The sequence below is a fragment of the Glandiceps talaboti genome, chromosome 9 (genome assembly GCF_964340395.1).
Source record: "Glandiceps talaboti chromosome 9, keGlaTala1.1, whole genome shotgun sequence".
In the NCBI taxonomy this organism is placed as follows: Eukaryota; Metazoa; Hemichordata; class Enteropneusta; family Spengelidae; genus Glandiceps; species Glandiceps talaboti.
The window spans coordinates 5,982,207-6,003,362 of record NC_135557.1 but is presented as its reverse complement, the minus strand read 5'-3'; the positions used below and the strand labels follow the sequence as shown (position 1 = coordinate 6,003,362).

At 37.0% G+C, this 21,156-nt stretch overlaps 1 protein-coding gene across 3 annotated transcripts in view; it reads left to right on the top strand.

The window, feature by feature from the left end:
• Nucleotides 1-21,156, top strand: part of LOC144440056 (uncharacterized) — an 86,854-nt gene that overhangs the window by 15,267 nt on the left and 50,431 nt on the right. For 2 of the 3 annotated variants that reach the window (XM_078129297.1, XM_078129295.1), the window contains exons 7-12: nucleotides 7-94; nucleotides 436-723; nucleotides 1,322-1,474; nucleotides 1,731-1,853; nucleotides 2,291-2,404; nucleotides 2,688-2,732. In XM_078129297.1, the coding sequence (XP_077985423.1) occupies nucleotides 7-94; nucleotides 436-723; nucleotides 1,322-1,474; nucleotides 1,731-1,853; nucleotides 2,291-2,404; nucleotides 2,688-2,732 (811 nt within the window). The remainder of the gene's footprint in view (nucleotides 1-6; nucleotides 95-435; nucleotides 724-1,321; nucleotides 1,475-1,730; nucleotides 1,854-2,290; nucleotides 2,405-2,687; nucleotides 2,733-21,156) is intronic. The other variant, XM_078129296.1, reaches the window with a different exon arrangement.

The window sequence follows — 21,156 nt, the reverse complement described above, 5'->3', positions numbered from 1 at the left end:
CCTTAGATTGATGAGACGTCTTGTAGCCCTGGACAAGAATTACATTCCCAACATCTTGAAGACATTGTTGGGCACTCCAAAGTCAGCCTTGAAGGTATGTACAATGTAGTTTCCAAGAACATATCAAGGAATTAAACTACTGATAGTCAAAAGTGTGAACGGAAAAGATAAAGTTTATCCGAAGAAGACCAAACACTTTGTCAATGCTAGCATAAGATGAGAATGAACAATAAAGTGAGCTAAGTTTAGTTTATCCCAAAATGTTTAGTTTCAAATGTAGCAGCCTTGTGAACACTGTGATATTAGAATGGCTTTTGTGTATTGACTTACATGGAGGGACATGTCAATCATTTACTTAATGCAAACCCAAATTAATGTAAGTGTCGACTTATTAGAGCCACTTGTGACACATCGGACATAATATTTATTCTACAGAGCAGAAAGTTCTCCAATATAGACTTGACGACGCCTTGGCAGAAAAACGACAATTGGAGGAACGATGTAAACAGTACCTTGAACGGGTTGACAGTGCTGAGAGAGTTGTTGTAAAACAACTTTTTGATATTCACTCACTGAGAGCTGAATTGGAAAAATCGGACATCAAAGCCATGACAGAACTCGAGATGAAGCTGCAAGCAAATCAAACTTTAGTGATCGAACTTGAGACTAAGTTATCAGCTTATCAACATGATTCTGAGGAACACATTGCAAAAGGAGAAATAGGTGAGATTACACACACACACACACACACACTCATAAATATACATACATGTACATGGTTTGAAGAATTAGGGGAAGGTGTATTTGGGAAAACTATAAGCTATTCGACAATGAATGACTGACTCAGACTGACTGACTGACTATCTGACTGACTGACTAACTAACTGATTGACTAACTGACCATATTTGACTGACTGACTGATTGATTGACTGACTATCTGACTGACTGACTAACTAACTGATTGACTAACTGACCATATTTGACTGACTGACTGATTGATTGACTGACTATCTGACTGACTGAAAGCTAACTATAAACAATTATATTAACTATACATAATTGTTATTAAATATATCTTTGTTCATATCATTAGTTTGGATTTTGTTACTTTTTATTAGACTTTAGACATTTACCATATATTTAGTTATATTTGGTTTTCTTTTCTTTTCCTTTCTTTTATCGTCAATAATCTCACAGGAATGATTATGTGTAACAAATAAATAAACTATAATATAAAACCTATACATAAATACATAAATGTACAATTTATTAAGGTTACCTCTCACCAATGATTTTCTACAAAATTGTTTTATATATCAGGTGACATCTTGGTTGGTGATGAAGGGATGAAAGAAGTTGAAACTCTAGTACACAGCAAACAACATACACCACCAGAGAAGGAAGGGCTATCTCAACCAATCTCAACTAGTGGTATGGAGTATCCAGATATTGGGAAAGGAGAAATATTGACAGGTATGAATGAAATTGGTTATTTATCACTGACATTTCAAATCATGAGTAATAATGAAAATCCAAACAATTCCTATAAAATACATATTTCTATATTTCTAACAATTATGGTAGTTAAAATGTATGCATTTAATTCATAGCTAAGAGAATAACAAAGAACCATAGAGAGATATCACACATATAGTTTTAAATATAACAGCAATCTGTGTTATTTTAAATTGAACTAAATACTTAACATATATTGTATACTTGAATGTAGGTGAATCCTCAGTGACTGACAAACCAGTTAAAGCTGACAAAGAGATGTCTGATGAACCCAGAGAATCAGAAAGTCAAGTGGTTAGACCAAAAATGCCAACATCTGTCAAATCAGCAGCAAAAGGCAAGTTTTAGATTACTTAATACATATTATGCAAGAAGAGATTATTCAACAAGTACTTGTAACTTTCAGTCATTATGTAAAATGGTAAAGAACGATTTTACAGATTGATAAAATGTTGCTTTGATTTTTGTCACTCAGGAGTTTCTTGCTAATTTGTACTTTCTTGGGTGGAGTTTGGGATATAGAGGGGGGAGTGCTTTCTTTATATTTTAGAGGGTCTGTTTACAGAGAGGTTTATTTCCATGAATAGGTAAATATGTAAAATGGTAAAGAACGATTTTACTTATAGATCTTTGCATCCAAGTCGCTCAGCGGTTTCATGTTGATTTCTTCTCTCTTGGGGTGGAGTGGGGTAGACTTCCATATATTTTAGAGGGTGTGTTTACAGAACAAATAATTGGAATATTTATGTGTATTTTATATTCACTTACATTTAGAAAAGTCAGATGAAATCAAGACTGGAAAGGAAAGACAATCCATGACAGGGAAGCATGGAGAAGGAGAAAGTACTGTACTAGGACAAGCAGTAATAACAATAATACCAAAAGAAAGTAAGTGTAGAATGGTTATCTTTCTATGTTCAATATATATATCAGAAAACATGGATTTATTTAAGTAGCTAAAATATCATATGTATTAACATTGGTTTATTTTGAATTACATTTTATATCTTGGAAAATACTATGTACTGATGTGTGTGGAATAGTGAGATTTTAAGAATTCATCATTTGATGAATGTATAGTTATTATTTCATTATAATAATTCATGGAATTGTTAATACAAATATGAACAGAAAAACAAATAAATGTGTGTTTATTTTCTATTACTTACAGAGCCTAGTATACTTCAGCGATCAAGGCAACGATTAGGTCTCCAGAGTAAGTATACAGAATAGATATATTATTAACTTCATACAATGACATGTCACATGACAATCAATACAATGTTAACTTTTCATGTTGGCTAGTCAATCTGTTTGACTGGAGTCATCGTGGTCGAATCGACGACATCAGACTATGACAAGAGAACCTGTTACAAACAGGTAAAGTAAACACATGAATTAAATTAATAACACTTGTGGTGACATTGCATGGTGGAACAGCAGAGTCTTGTATTACATTTCATGGTTTGATAACGGTTTTATGATCCCTTTGCATATACATGAATTGCTAGGGGAACTTCAAATTTGTTTGTGAACATGAACTATTGTGTAAAGAGGCCATACAACTATTCTTATCGAATGATGGAATGTAATAATTGTCTCTCCGTATGTTGTGCCAAGTGTTATAATCTATGGTCTGATGTCAGTGATTGTAGAGTGGCTGACTTGGAATCTGTAGGTTACAGATTCGAGCCCCATCACTGCCATTTGTTTTTGAATGGGTGAAGCCATTGGGCAAGGTTTGAAACACGATTATGCCTCACTCCTCAGTCAACGTAGCAGTATAAATTGAGCACCTGATAGGATAGAGGTTGCAATGTGAAGGCTTTAATTCTCTAGAGTTCCCTAGAGAGACTTCAATGGACTGTCTGCACCCAAGAGAGTTTAGGAAGATTTGCCACTGTGCCATTATAGATCCGTGTCAGGGGTAATAATATTAAAAACGCTTTGAGCACAGAGTGAGAAAGTGCTATACATTGTATAAACGTCAACATTATCAGTATTAAAAAGTCCATTCTTAACAGGAGTTTTGATTTGTTTCAAATAACTGTAATGTCCATATCAACTCAAAGGTTCTCCTTCAGTTATCACATGGTCTCATCTTTTAATTTAATTCTATAATGACTAAAACTGTGTTCCAATTCTCCCATACTTGAAAACCATTCCAATGACATCTTACCAGGGAGTATACTCTTGGTAAGGTGTGTGGTTCAATAAGGTTTGTCTAATTTAAATATTAAATAAATAAAAATTATGAGTATAAACAATAGATGATAACAAAATAGTATCTCGATGCCGCACATTTTGATTATCGTGGAAATATTTACTTTTTTTTCATTGTGCAAACTTTGCTACGTGATTCTGTTTTCTACAGCATGTTAGTCACTCAAAAGTAAATACTGGTTTGAAATCAGGGTAGTTTAATAGTAAAATATCTTTTCAACATTAATCATGTGTCCATGACTAATTATGTGTAGTATGTGGTAGTTTTGACAAATACAACCATTGTGTAGTATGTGGTAGTTTTGACAAATACAACCATTGTGTAGTATGTGGTAGTTTTAACAAATACAACCATTGTGTAGTATGTGGTAGTTTTGACAAATACAACCACTATGTAGTATGTAGTAGTTTTAACAAATACAACCACTGTGTAGTATGTGGTAGTTTTGACAAATACAACCATTGTGTAGTATGTGGTAGTTTTAACAAATACAACCACTGTGTAGTATGTAGTAGTTTTAACAAATACAACCATTGTGTAGTATGTGGTAGTTTTAACAAATACAACCACTGTGTAGTATGTGGTAATTTTAACAAATACAACCACTGTGTAGTATGTGGTAGTTTTAACAAATACAACCACTGTGTAGTATGTGGTAGTTTTAACAAATACAACCACTGTGTAGTATGTAGTAGTTTTAACAAATACAACCATTGTGTAGTATGTGGTAGTTTTAACAAATACAACCATTGTGTAGTATGTGGTAGTTTTGACAAATACAACCACACTGTGTAGTATGTAGTAATTTTAACAAATACAACCACTGTGTAGTATGTGGTAATTTTAACAAATACAACCACTGTGTAGTATGTGGTAGTTTTGACAAATACAACCACACTGTGTAGTATGTAGTAATTTTAACAAATACAACCACTGTGTAGTATGTGGTAGTTTTGACAAATACAACCATTGTGTAGTATGTGGTAATTTTAACAAATACAACCACTGTGTAGTATGTGGTAGTTTTGACAAATACAACCACTGTGTAGTATGTAGTAATTTTAACAAATACAACCACTGTGTAGTATGTGGTAGATTTGACAAATACAACCAATGTGTAGTATATTGTAATTTTGACAAATATAACCACTGTGTAGTATGTACGGTAGTAGTTTTAACAAATACAACCACTGTGTAGTACACTAGTAGAAAAAATAGTACAGTTTACGACACTTTCCGTACTATAGTTCAGATTGAGTTCAATTCTGTACTTTTATGCTGATGAGGTGGACGTTTCTGTACTTTCCCATTAGCGCCTGTCTAATCGGATTATACTCGATCTGAAAAATAGTTCAGATTGCGAGTCGGAAGTGATTTGAATACATTTGCATTTAGTTCAGAATATATTCATGAGTTCACCCCCATAACCGGGCAGTAAACAAATGAATATTCAAATATATCTCGCCTGCATGTGATTCAAGGCGTGTACACTAATTGTTTGACCCACAGAAAACTAACAGTAACACTATTTAGTTAGTTAGTTGTCTGTGTTTGACCACATGAAGGCGGAGGGGGAGGGTGCAAAAGAAAAGGGTTACACACATGTACAGTGTATGATATGATGAGAGCTACATTTAATGTACATGTACATACGAACTGACATGTATACGTACATGTACAACTACGCTAGCATGTAAACGTTAGCAAAAACTCTTACTACTACCTCAGACCACTAAAATACTAGAGTGGTCTGAGCTACTACTACTTGCAAAAAGTATTTACAAGCATTTCCATGTAGGTCAATGAAATATCACCTATGTGGGTTATACTTCAATAGTCGGTCAAACAGCGTAAAGGTCTACATTCTACAATGACAGACATGATTGTTCAACTCGGTGCGATCTAAGATGAATTCACGGTGTATATTTGGTTACGTCGCCTTTGAATTGATGATGACGACTCGTCCGACCTAGACTGTTCTGGTCCAGTTTCAAGTGAAAGTCAGAATTATCACGGTGCCATTGATTATACTAACTGTGATGAAACTCGCCCACTCTAGTCTCTATGACTTCATTAGCCCCAAAATGCAAGAACTTAATAATGGTATTGTAAATCGAAGTTCATGCATGCTCTGACTGTCGCCTGTTTTTTGTTTTCTTACATTTTATACAATTTTGAATTGTTAGCTTTGTATTTCCTGCATTAATGTTGAAAACTGGTCTTTTTACTGTGCGTCTTCAATGCGCAGGTAAAATAGTGTGTTAATCTAGCATCGTGAGTACGCGCTCGCTTATGGTTTCGCATACCTTGGACTGCCTGTCATTCAGTATTGTTTTAGCCTATTTATTTCTAAAGAAAAATGGTCTGTAAAGGGACTGCTTTAGTTGTCACAGTGCCTTTGTGGATTTATAAATCGATTTATGACAAGTGAGTCTACCTATTTTTTTTCCGACCCACTCAGTCAAGGAGTGCGATACACCAATCACCGTGTATTTAGCTTTGTATACAGTGTATGGATAATAGCAAGTTTCGGGACTGAAAAATCATAAATTGTTTGTTAGACTTATTTTTTATTCAATGTAATCTGGGTTGATTGGGAATTTTCAGATATCAGGATTTAAACCTCGGATTTCAACTCAGAAAGGCTATATTTTTTGCCTCAGTCTGAATTATATTAGTAGAACTCTCACCAACGTTCCCAATGTGAAGTGATCTGAAAGTTGGTGAGAGGTCCTCACGTTGGATTGCAGCACTGCATGTTCTTGCCGAGAAGATAAAGAGGTGTAGTAATTATGGTTTAAAACTGACTTTTACAAACGCCAGTCGTGTAGGGTCTATGATTTTTTATGTTGTGGATGAATGCGGCACTTTGATCTGAACCTCAGACCACTATAATAGGAACAGACTAGAATCGCTTTTTGTTTTAGGTGTAAATGGGGCTCTAAACCCATCTTCTCTGTCGTGCATGGTTACCCTTCAAACCTGCTTCAAGCCGAACGTTGTGCAAAACGATACTTCGTGTCTTTACGGTTTTTTTTTGCAATTGTGTTTTAGTGGCCTGAGTCTGAACAAGTGTTCATACAGTACAGCAAAGTCCCACCAACAAAATCCATAGCAATAGATGCAGGAAAACCTCAGTATGGGCGACGGTGAAATCATGGTGTTAATTCTAAAACTTTTGAAAGCAAGAACATATGTTTGTGCAACTTTTGTATTAAAAGCATACCATTCCAATTCAAGGACAACGATTTTGTTCAGAAATGGTGGTAGGACTATAATCCTTCCTACCTCCTTCCTTCCTACCTCCATAGTTCAAAACCGCTGATCGTAACTGCATGGTACAGCGCATCTACATTTATTTCTGAGTTCCGGAGGGCATTATTTGATAAGTACCCCATTCGTCCCTGTATTAGATCTTGTATAGTCATAACATTACAAAGATATGTGATTGTTGTGATCATTTCATTTGCTCATTATGTATTCAAGTGTAGTCAAATTTTCTTAGGTGTATGAGCAACTTTACTTCACCAATAAATTCTACTTTCTCACGAGTATTGTAAAATAACATGGCTATAATATGATACTACACAGCACGTTTTAGACGTATTTGCATATCAATGTCATCTTCAAATTTTCTTGAAGAATTCTTCATCCAGATACTCTAACATACCTGCACACCAAATGTCAGCCCATTCAATCGATTAGTTTTGCGGCTGTCATTCATTTTTACTTTGAATTCTTTTATTTACAAAACAAATGACAGTTTTTGACCCCAAAAATGACCAAAAACAGAAAATTGAAAATATCTTGCTGTCATAAACAAATATGAATAGACTTCTCGATAAAATTCCATTTACTCATTGGGAACATCGAACGTACAATGTCAAAAAGTCGCACTGGCGCAAAGTATCATGGGAAAACTTTCTTTGGCACACCTCACTTAGGAAATATAGCCGCAACAAAAAAGTTAATACTGGGATCATGTCTTTTTAAATTTAGCCTTTACCTTATAGAATAGAAGTATCAAAAGTGTATGCACTAACAAGTATCTGTGGTTTGTGCAAACATGCCAAATCGCTGATGATTGTTAAACAACAAAACTTTGCATACCATTGTCATTAATAATTCTACGTTTTACTTCTGAATCAGTTCTAAACACTTACGATTGAAATGATCGTCAACGATACGCTGATTTGTAGTTGAGGGTAATTAAAAATATTTTACAATGACGATTTCGACCATTAGCCGATGGAGGTGACCCCAACCAAACCTGTCACAAGATGTAAACTTGCACACTTTTTGTGTGTCAATATGTCTGTTCTGGTCAGTCTGTTTTGGGAATTTATGGTACACTCACTGTCGCAGTTTTCAGCCAGGGTCACGTTATTCGACGATTACTATTTGGATAAACACTGCAAAAAAGTAACACCCGTCATTGTTGCTTAGACATTTTCCTAGGGTCTTTTTCAACATGATTTATAGTAAGAAGTAACTTTGTTGATGGTGTAGTCACTGAATTTATAACCCTACATCGATGACTTAGTAATTGAACACGCAAATGAATTATCATGAACACTGATCTACAACCGATCCGACCCTGGGATTCGATCACAATTCATGGCGTCGCTTGCCAGTCTATGTCTATGTCTTGGTCACGCAAACGTGAACACTCTGATATCTGAAACACTTCTTTGCTCCAGATACGCACCTTTTTTTCATGGAAAATGTCATATAGTTTGAAGTAAGCTGGGAGAAAATATTAATGAGATATTTGTAGATTTAAATAAGAGTGAAATGATAGTCAAGTGATTTTGAACCATCTCCGTGTATTTTGCTTTAGCGAAAACACTGACAACTACTAGTATGTGATCGCCCGGTCGTCAAATTGCAAAGAACAATGAAGAACAGCTGAACACCTTCCTGTGGTCATCTGTTCCTTTCCGTACCGACTCTCAATTGTTTTGCTGCGTTTACTTGTATATCTTTAATAACAATAGTTTTTTAACTAACACCAATGTTCTTCCACTTTCTTTGCTTTCAAAATCAGTCACTTACTGTTGTAGCCAGTCAAAGACAGCCATCCTCAACTGGAAACACACCATGACAACAAAGATATACCAGAAAGTCATGACGTTTTGAATCATATCATTCGGCCCCCAACCCTGTTTTTGACAATTAAAAAATGCTCTACTACCCATCACAGCCAGTATCAATCAGACTTTTTCCATATATTATATTCCACCCTAACTTAACCCATATGACCGCCCCATTTATAACTCGTATGTCCGGACATGAACATGATTGGCTTTTCGCTGACCAAGGGGTATGATACCATATGTGGAAGTGGGGGATAAGCTTATCAAATATGACCGTAGTTCCATGTAAATTAAAACTTATAGTTATGCTTATAGTCGTTACGTTTTCAGTTTATTGTGGTACCCGCTTGATGCTTTCTCTGAAGATGCCGACGGGATCAGTCTAAAATTCAGTTCTGGTGTATAAACTACAATGTATCACACATATCATGACTCTCACTATCCAATCCATCGGCTATACACTGGAGAACACAAGGACTATACTGACTGTTTTCTATCCAGCACGAAATAAATTGAGAATACGTGGAACTTATATGTACATGAACAGTAGCTCCGACAACTCTGACAAGTCTCTATATACCCCACCAGGCCTCTTTGCTGGAGTTCGCGGAGCGTGTGTTGTCAGTGCTAATCTCGTCTAGTTCCTATCACCGTGTTCCTAAACAGTATCGTTACCATTTACACCTCCACTCACTAAACTTGGTTTAGTCATAGAAAATAGAGAGGACCCTCTCTATTGTCTATGGTTTAGTTAGATACCAATTGGCATCTGGACTAGAGCTAATCACGAGTCCATCACAACGTGCATGCATCATTTTCTGATGTCCGCATTTGATTTGGACATTGAAGTAAATGATTTTACATTTCTGAGTCTCATTCGGTATTTTTCCACTGTTCTATATGTGGTAGCTACTACTTTTGGCACAATAAAAAAAAAGATGTTACGAAGACGAAAAAAAATATAATCGAGATGCACGATAAACATTTTTGGAAAAAAAGTCACATAAATGACTGCAGTATCCATATTTTTAATTGGCATGATTGAAGACTTTAAAAAATGAATGATGATAAAAGTGAGATTTTGCCTCAGTGATGGTTTTTCTATACAAGCGATAACATCACGATACCGGGTACTTCACAAACATTATCTCACTGACTTCAAAACCATAGTGACTAAATCGTTTCGTACAATTAGACGGCATGATGTTTTTTACGTCTCGCACAAGCATATACAATGGTACACTTTACCAAATTGTAATAGACCATGTAAATATTACATTGACCGATGCAGATCTTGCTCGCGCAGGTTGGGTAGATTTATATGCTACGTTATGCCTTAGGCCTAAAAAATAACTGTTTGGTTTCTGTTACCCGACCCACCTAGTTTTTCACTGCCGACCCTTAACTTTTTTTTACGTGTTCTTGAAAAACTAACAAAATCGCAACAATTGTGAAGTCTCACGAGACATAGTGGATGCAGAAACTGACATCAACTTAAAAAGACAATATAAAACTGTTCCTCCAATCTGTAATGGTTGTACATCTAATGGAAAGAAGCCAATAACACAGAGATCATTTGGAAAAAATGGAAAACCAGAATTAGACACTCGCACATGAATAAAAATAAATCTACCTACCCCACCTATTTATTTATTTTGCCTAATCGGAACAACACAATTTTTTTAATAGGCCTATTTCCTAACTCAAGCTTAAATTATTGGACCCTTGTGAACCAAAAATGTGCGAAAATACAACGCCAAAATAGTAACGCTTTGCACGGTTTTCACACTGAGCAATACGATTAGATCATAGACAGTGAAGTTCTCCAGTGTCTCTGGTTAGACCGACAACAATGAAACCGTTAGCGGGATCTCAGAGTCATACTCATTCACATACAATTTTTATGGCTGTTCACGTTGGTTAGCAACATCTCTGTCTTTGAGTTTGAATGAAATCGCTGCCATTCCCTACAGGAAACTGTTCTATGGAATTACATGCCAGGAGCGCATTCAATATCATAGAATGTTTTGTTGATCTTTTTTTTTCTTTTTTTCTTTTTTTTTTTGGGGGGGGGTCGACAACTTTTACCAAGACAACCATTATATTAATCATTATAGTAACTACCTAGCATGGCTAATAGCCATACTGAGGTAGAACTGTAGATTGCTAAAATGTTATGGGTTGCTGGTTGTACACAACCTCAGCATATGCCACTTGACTTTCAGGCATTAATAGGTGGCAGAAATAGTCCGCACCAGGGCCGCTCTGTAGTCCGCATAAAAGGGTGACTAAGCCCAGACAATATTGTCCAGACCAGATTTGGAGGTGTGAACGCATTTAAAGCTGACTCGGTTCTAAATCTTGGTGCATATTCATGAGGTCGACACCTAGAAAATGAACCATGTGTACATTTCTTTTGTCTTTTGTTAGTTAATTTATGCGGGTAAACTGTGTCTTCACTAACATTTTCCACTAAAAGTTTCAAAATTGTCTTGTTTTTTGAAGGACTACTATAATAATATTTCACCGCCCTTGCTTTATTGTCATATCAGGAAAGTCAAGAACTTGACAAAAGCTATTCAAAACAAAGTAATCAAAGTTGTAAAACCAAAATGGTGCCGTGGAGAGTTGTGTCTGGTCATGTTCTGATCATGGAAGTATAACCCACGGTCTGATCTAGTAGCAGTATATCAACGACGAATCTACATTACAAACAAACAAACAAACAACACACACACACACACACGGTGATATTAAAAAGCACGCAACACAAAGGTTGGTTCACATCCCTCGCATCAGTACCGGTACCCATTCTACTGAGTTATAAATATAAATCACATTCTCAGCTACAACATTGAACTTGTATGATACAAAAATCTTCAGAATGTGCGGGCCATATTTTCACTACCGGCATTGGCAGTCACCATCACTGCCTTTAAAAAAAATTAATACAGATAAATGGAAGCAAAAACAATCCTCTTGACGGTAGTTTAGTAGTCAGTTATGAATTATGTAACGTTAAATAACGCTATTCAAATATTTCCCTCTATGCCTCCCATATACCGATAGTAAATCTTCAAACATCCATACAGACATGCGGACTTTGCTCCCTACTAGATACATCCATGTTTTACGTTACTTTCGTATTGCAAATTTAGCTGATGATGTCATGTCAAAGCCACGTGGTCTAAAAACCTGAATCTCCGTACATACATTTCGATATGAAATTATTTATCCGTGATGTTTAGAATTTTGGTCGGTCAATATAGTTTCAATGACCAAGTGTGACCCCCACTGATGTCTAAAGTACTAATATCAGTACCTGACCGGCCATGGCCATGGCCTTGTTTTTGTTTTTGATTTTCTTCAATATTCAAATCTACGTAATGTCTGGTTTGTTAGGCCATAAATTCCAAGCATATTTACCATGATATCACAAATATAGACCAGTTACAGAAAGTAATAAGTGTCAGCAAAATACTGTAATATCGACACTGTTTCACGGATTTTAGGGACGCTGGTGCTTGGATTATTTTACGGTTGACATTACCTAGCCAGTAATATAAGGAGTAGTACATGGGTATTTTATCCCTGGACTCTCTGTCTGTTTATATCGAAATGGAATAAGCTGAAACAGTTCTTCTTTGAGCAGGAAATATGTTGTGATTATGGATATTATATATATACATGTATATAATTGCCAACACATCGGCAACGAGAGTAATGACATTGACTATACGTAATATGTAAAGATGTAGTGTAAAATTGGAATACGGTCGTCAGGAACTAGATTAGGGTAGGGGGAGGCTCAGGAGAAAAATTGTTGTCACGGGAAAAAAACGAATTGGGACGTGCGTGAAAATTCGGATTGTCTGAAAGGGGCCCGGAGTCACGTACAAATATTTTGCTCATGAGTTGAACCAAATTTAACTCCAGGAGCAGACGTTTAACAAGCGTATTTTTAAAAGGGTGACTGGCAGAGAATGTGTGTCTCTTGAAGGGTAGACAATATACTCGCGATAGACTATGGGTTTCAGGCCACTGTGTCAGACGTGGTCTTGGAGGAGTCAGTACAATTCCTCCAAGAGTGGTAAGAGGCCAAGCCTGAAATAGACGGGTTTGCAAGTAGAAGTTTACATGCCTTGTCTGTGGTTTACATTGTGCACGCAAAACATCCCACAAAACCGGCCATAACTAAAGCGGCATATCAGTAAATATGAAAAACGTGATCTTGGTAATTTGGATACCAGTTCTGAAAATATTCTCCGGGAAAATAGGTTAAAATGAACATCAAGATAGCTGCCTATTTCCCATTGTTTATAAATCGTCAAGAGGTTAAGCTATCCACTCAGATGAACCACTCTTTGTCACTTTATAATCTGGCATTATACATGGGATAATTTCCAAAATGTACATGTTTTATCGTTTCATTTTGGACTTTATAGAAGTTGATGACTAAAATTACCTTACCCTCGATGAAAGTTATGAATGCGACTAGGTTTTACCATAGACAGGGTGGAGGGTCTATGGTTTTACCTACTAGAATTAGTTGCGACAAGATTGTAAATGCACATGGGCGAGTTTTGCCAGATTGCTTTATTTCAAGTGATTTGAAAATTGTGAATGGCGGACTTGGCCGTGGTCCATCGAATTGTCGAGTACTACCGTGGTGGCACTAGTCGTTCCTCACTGGAACGGCAAGTGCCACCTTATGGCGATATTTATTGTCTTTGAACCTTTCTCAACAAATAAATCACACATAACTCCCCAAACGCTTCCATTCTAGAAATCCGGTGCCGACCCTAAACCTTTTTAATAAAGAAGAAAAATCAGTAAAATCGAGAAAATTGTGAGTGAAGTCTTGCCAGAAATGGTCATCAACTTAAAAAAGACAATAAAAAAACGCGGTTCTTCCAATCTGGAATGCAGAGCAGATGTCTTTGAAATAGAATTATTTAGTTTGGTTTAAAATTTAGTTGAAGTGGGCACAAAACTTGATTTGGTTCTGACTGTTCTGAATTTAGGGACACGAAATCGTCTCCCTGATGGCAGGAGTTCAAAGTGTTTGGGACATAATGTGGCCTTTGTCATTTACCATTTTCCCAGCTTTGTTTTGTACACGAGATGTAAACATTTCATTCAAATTAGTCTACTTTTCACTCAATACTTTACTAAACACATTTACAATTTTGTTCAAGACACTCTTGTAGCTAGTCCCTAGACTACCAAACCAGCACAAAAAAGAAAATGTTAAACCGACTCAAAACTCCGATAGAATGTCTGTAATACCTTGGCATTTACAAAATTTTAGGCCCCTCAATTGTTGTAGACAGTAAACTCTAGATTGACATTTCTTGTTAATGAAATCTGTGTTGGCCTTAACATTTGATTTATTATCCAAGACTGTTCCTATATATATATATATATATATATATATATTTAGTCACCTGTTCAACTTTAACATTGTCAATAAAAAGGTCGGGCACTACTTTAGGGTTCTTCCTAAAGTCGACCTTTCGTCCAAGTAGTTTTCTTTACACCAAGTAACAAACCTATCAACTTCATCGAAATAAGTACGGTCAGAATTTGACAGGTCAACTAATGCAGAGTTATCAGAATATTTGATAAGTGGATTTGTATCGGTACCTGATGAGCAGTCATTTGTGTAAAGTGTAAATAGTTTGTGTGAGAGTATCGTGCTCTGTGAGGCACCCCTAAATGTTGAATGGAAGGCTGAACTTAATTTTTGGTAGCGAACAAACTGGGAAAGGTTGACAAGAAAATCCATTATCCAGAGGATGAGTTTGGGGTTAACGTTTAAATAACTAAGTTTATGAGCCATCATGTTTGGTTGACTTCTGTTAACGACTGATGAAAAATCAATAACCAATAGTCTTACAAATGAACTTGGTTTTTCAAGATGTGTATACGCATCGTGAAGTAATGTGAGAGTTGCATTATCAGTACCTCTATTACTTTAATATGTAAATTGGTATGGGTCAAGGTGTGAATGTTTTTGTGGGTTTTGACAAAGTAAAATACGCTCGAAGCATTTCATCACAATGGAAGTCAGTGCTACAGGACGATGCCTTGGAAGTTTTTAGGGACCGGACAGATGGTAGATGTTTTCCAAATGGTTGATATCGTATGATCATTGTACGACCAATTGAACAATCTACTGGAAACACTAGCTAACTGCGATGCATAGACATTCAGTAACCTACCACATATGTTATCAGGACCCATAGCTTTCCTTATATTTAGTTTCTTAAAAATAGACAACTCGTTTATCACTGATTTCAAATTAACTCTTCTTTTCTTCTTATTTACTCTCAAGATCTAACCCGATGTTATCTATTTCCTTTCCAAAATCGTGAATATCAAAGCGACAGTACATTACAACTTCGCCTCGCCACCACCCTGTGTTGCTTGGCAAGGTGGTAAATAAAACAAGTTTGCCTTTGGGATTATATTAACTGGGATTGTCGACACTGAATAATCCGGTCAATCATGGCACTGCGCTCATTGTATGTCACGGCGTACAAGTATAAACGACGTTCATACTTCCATGACCATAGTTTCTGCGACCTGTCATTTGTTTGACCATAGACACTCCACCTTTGTGGAGGGTCCATGGTTTGATGGGATGCGTTAATTCTGGCAAACTTGTTTGGCAAATCGATCTGACGCAATATAGCTTGTGACCGTGGCATGCATAGCTTGGGTCAAAATCTATAACACCATTAAAGTATAAATAATGTTTAAACTTCCACGATAACACATACCTTTGAGAAATTATACTGACAGTATAATTACTCCAAGCACAGACTATTCTCGTGTCAAACTCCGACACGAACTTGTTTTTCCTTGAAGAGTATATCTCGTGAGACCTATGGAAATTATCAAAATCTATATTGTAGTTGAAAAGAGCAAGAATGAAAAGAGGGGAAATTTAAGGGACATCATTTCTATATACACGTGTATTGTGCAAAGAACCCGATATCTTTGACCGCGTTGCCGTCAACCGAGCAATGGTAATATATATATATATATATATATATATATATATATATATATATATATATATATATATATATATAAGAGGTAAGTCATAAACTGAAGGAAAAGTGCTCAATACTGAGAAGTAGAGCTGTATTTACACAAAGTACACAAGTTATGGTACGGAGGCCGTTACGATCTTCAGACGACTAAATAACGGAAATTCAAGTGATAGAATTCGATGCGCGTTGTTGAGTGACATGGTGGAATGATAGAATGTATTTGTTTTCGTGGACGATTTAGTGGACGATCTAGTGGAATTAATCTCTAAAAAAAAAAACATGAATCATGGTCTGAGTACTTCACAAATGTATTCAATGCTCAAGTCCAAAGTGATGAAAGTTTCTCGATTTCCATGATCTTATCAGATCCACCTTGATAGACATAAATTCAGGCATTAATGGTGAGATTAATATCCGACTGTAGTCTCTTGGACAAGGTAATTACTTTGATAGTCTAGTTCCTATACTGTATCATTACCATTTATACCTCCACTCAAAGTATAGTCAGAGTCGTTACTCTAGAAGTCTTGAAATGCATGAGATGCAATTTAAAATTCATTTACAGCCACCCACACAGTCATTAACATCATGTCTTTGTTAATAAATCACAAAACTCTAACCAATAACACAGTCTCTCATAAAGTTAGTGTTTATTGGGACAGTAATGTTCAAATGTGGTATATTTGTCAGCCCATGATGCTACTTATATACTGTTTACATCACCAAAACATTTAGGTTTCACTGATTGGGTGAACAACTTTTTGTGCTATTTGAGGGGCTTTTGGCTAGACGTGGTTTAGTTAGAAACCATATTGGCATCCAGACTATTACTTTGAAGGAGATCATTGAAGAACAATAAAAATAAAACTCAAGGTGTGGATATGGGATCAGTGTGGCATTCTACATAGACATTCTCCAACAATTCTTGTAGACATGTTATGTAACCATTTTTTCTTCACGAAAGGCATGTTCCCACAGGAATCAATGGGGTAGGGGTTTCTAACATTGTCTTTTGAAAGTAAATTACATGTATGTCAAAACTAAAATTATTGTATTTACTAAGAGATGAAATTCTTAAGAAAATTGAAAAGTGGTTATTGGTGGTCATAAACTCGACGTTGTTCGCTTTTTATGAATATCTAGGCGTGATTATGTCAAGCAGTGGTCTATGGTATTTAGCGCTTGCAGCTCAAGCGAGTAAAGCAACGATTGCGGTCATGAGTCAACTTGCAAAACTTGGGGACCTCCTAGTCAAAACTAAATTTAAAAGTTTTTGACTGTAAACTATTACCGATATTAAATTATACAGTGGAGATTTTGGGTTTTAATAGGTCTACTGAAACTGAACGTGTTCAAAGTAAATTTCAGTGTTATATTTTGAGTCGTATATAAACATATATGTAGTCTTTGAGTATGGGAGCTACAAAAATGCTTGACAAGTGTTCATTACGGGAAGTAGGCTGAAATGTTTTGAGATTGCTGAACGAGAGCTGCAAAACTTTAACCTCAGACCACTTCTCCTCAGCCCTGGTTCAAGTTCTTAGGTCATAGTGGTGTAAACTACATCTCAGACCACAATGTAGTGACCTGAGACTACATGTACATGTAGGCCCTACCTACTGGTATATTATGTAACTGCACTTGACGCCAGTGTGGTTTCTAACTAAACTGTGTTATTGAAAGAACCGATGTGACGTCATCTGTTTTCTTTGTACCTGACACAATCCTAGCTGCTGTATTTTGGGCATGTTCAAGAGGGACAATGTTTTTAGCTGGCAGCCCATACAGAAGGGCCATTCAGTAGTCAGGTATCGATGATATAAGTGCATGACCAAGGTTCTGACAAACTCCGTTTGTAAGATACTGGCGTATGCGACCATAGACAGTGGAGGGGCCCCCTCCACTGTCAATGATGCGACCTATTGTTCGGGGGTGAAAAAAAACTGATCTACATGTCAACGAGATGTGCTTCTTGAGGTTATAACGGTCATCAATTGTTACACAAATGGTACATGCTGAATCCACTAACTGCACAGAAGACGATCCCATGTTGATGTGGTTCATGAGACGAGGAAGCCTGTTGAACTGAGACGTGATAAGGAGGACCTCGGTTTTGCCATCATTAAACTAGCTTATTTTGGGTCGTTTAATATCATGTGCAACAGTTTCCATAGACAGTGGAGGGGCCCCCTCCACTGTCAATGATGCGACCTATTGTTCGGGGGTGAAAAAGAACTGATCTACATGTCAACGAGATGTGCTTCTTGAGGTTATAACGGTCATCAATTGTTACACAAATGGTACATGCTGAATCCACTAACTGCACAGAAGACGATCCCATGTTGATGTGGTTCATGAGACGAGGAAGCCTGTTGAACTGAGACGTGATAAGGAGGACCTCGGTTTTGCCATCATTAAACTAGCTTATTTTGGGTCGTTTAATATCATGTGCAACAGTTTCCATCTTAGTTACTGTAGTTGACGTATGTGATTGGGGAAATATATTGGTAAATCTGGTTGTCGTCTGCATGTTGTTGCATATTGAGATTTTGATGTCGGATTAGCTTTCCAAGTGGTGATGTGTATAGACAGCATACGCGTGTAAGAGTGGACCAAGCACAGGGTTTTGTGACACTCCACACTGCAAATGTTTGGTTTCTGATATGCCTTGTACAGAAATGGACTGTTGTATATCTTTGAGGTATAAAGACTCTAGTCGAATGCCTGTAATACCGAGCTCGGAATAAACTTGAAATTATGCTGGAGTCAGAATTTACGGGGGGGCATGAACAAAATTGAGGTTCAAAGGGAGGGGGGCATGACAATTGTGATGGTCTGAAAGGGCCCCCGAATATTCTGCTCATGATTTGAACCAAAATTAAACCTCAGGAGCAGTTGTTTACCAAGTAAATTTACATTTGTATAAGTGTATGCCTCTCTCTCTCTCTCTCTCTCTCTCTCTCTCTCTCTCTCTCTCTCTCTCTCTCTCTCTCTCTCTCTCTCTCTCTCTCTCTCTCTCTCTCTCTCTCTCTCTCTCTCTCGTCGCCGTATGTCTCCTTCTCTCTTGCTCTATCTCTCTGTGTGGAGACTTTGTTGAACATTCAAACCACAGGAGCAATCGTTTACCTTGTACTTTGCAAAATTGTTCACTTCATTTACCTACCACACATTTAATTATTAGGCAGCCAATGGCCAAACGAATGTGTGTGTCTGCCAAAATATCTATGTATTAGTTAAAGCGTAGGTAATACAATTGTAAAATAATTTAATGAGAGTACAATTTGGGTATTGAAGACAATTTTCAAGTACTTTATGGCTTCCAATAATGTGTATGGTTTGAAATATTATGCCGCTAAATGGCCTCCTACATGTCCTTATTTTTCAAACAATTGCCTACTGTGGGAGGGGGACACACCCTCCCCACTAGTTATCGAAGGGGGGTGCCGTTTCTGTCAAGACATAGGATTCAAAAAGAAAACTCTGCTGGTTAAGTTTTTCCAAGTACAGGTTACAGCCCAATGAGCCCACATCCATTTGTAAAGAAATCTCTATGTCTGATATGTATGGACACTGAAGTTGATTTCCACTGTTAGCTTACAGTGTGTCATATAGTGTACCATACTGTACTTCTCTGACGTGTATGGGGAGGGGGTAATGTATAATTGCATATTAAAATATGTGCAGCCGGGGGGGGGGGGTATGGACGTCGCCATCTTTCAAGCGCTAAATTACCTGTTAATCGAGATTTGTTTCAAAACATTAGCATGGTTGATAATATATGTGAAAGGGGTAAACTAAGAATGGTTTCTGGGATCGCCTAAGTCAACACGACATATATTGTGGATGGTCTGAGATATTCGATTACGATTCACATCGTCCGATTTCCAATCGTCCCAATATCCATATTAACATTCTTTATCGTTTCAAAATCACAAAAATGCATATGTCGTGGTGGGGTGAGTACCGACTCTAGTTTGGTCTCCGCTCTCTCTCTCTCTCTCTCTCTCTCTCTCTCTCTCTCTCTCTCTCTCTCTCTCTCTCTCTCTCTCTCTCTCTCTCTCTCTCTCTCTCTCCTCTCTCTCTCCCGTCTCCCCCGTCTCCCCCTCTCTCTCGTCTCCGTATCGAAACTTATTCAGTCATAAAATCATCAGGTTTCTGACAATTTCCAATACCTGTTACAAGAAAGACTGCAGTACAAGAATATTTGGTTAGCTACATGTATTACATCTGATGCCTTATACGTGACACGCACGATAATTGTCCAGTTTGCATCAGAGGGTGTGCCTCGCCTTCTGTACATGTGCCGTACGTCTGGCTTGTCTGTCAGTGTCACATTTTGCTTCCCCTCTTCAGTTTTCTCAGATGTTTTAAGAATTTAAACATAGTCAGTGTCTGATCGACAAAAATTCTTTCCACTGAAGTTTAGAAAACATTTAGTGCAACTCTACGTAAACGTCATGTTGATGCATCATACATCATCATGAGACGTCACATTGACCTCACACTTCGCTTCGCGCTTCCTTCAACGTCCGGTCGTTATGAAACTAGTTCGAAGGCTTTCGCTAGCGATAGCGTGGCCAGTCTTGTTTTACTGCGTAATCGTCTAATGTTTTCCAAATAATTATGAATTAATTTATCTTTTTGTTTACACTTTGGGTATTTTACTTGCTATTAGAACTCCCGGGCAACTCATATTTAATTTTCCAACCTTAGAATTTGTTCAATGATCGTCAGGTTTGAGTACTTTCCTAAGCCGGTCCCACAACTGTTATACTTATAAGTTATAGCTGGGCGTTGTGACCGGTAACCGGCTATTATCTACATCACTGCCTACTAGGTACGTCAAAAACACACCGTTCGCACATGTGAGCCTGATTTTAGGCAAAATATCGGGCTATTAGAGTGCATACAGGCCCTTTTGTTCGCTTGTATTGTTTGCATTTGGTATTTGGCATTTCGCACGTTGTTTATTTGCACCATTCACAGTGTCTTATCATGCTTTGTGTAACTTGTAAGCCTAATCGACAACTGGGCCAACGGTTTTTACTAGACAAATTTGAAACAAATTTTGCGTCAGTTTGATGGTAAACCTGCTATATTGACTACCAAACTTAGTTAACCCCAGTTATTTTTACTCATGTTGCATCACCATATATTTAGAAAGAGTATATATGAAATATGAGAGCCATGTGAAACTTCTTCAGTGCAAAATGGGATGAAGATATGAGGGCAAAGTCAGTGCTCCTTATAGTCTCGCTG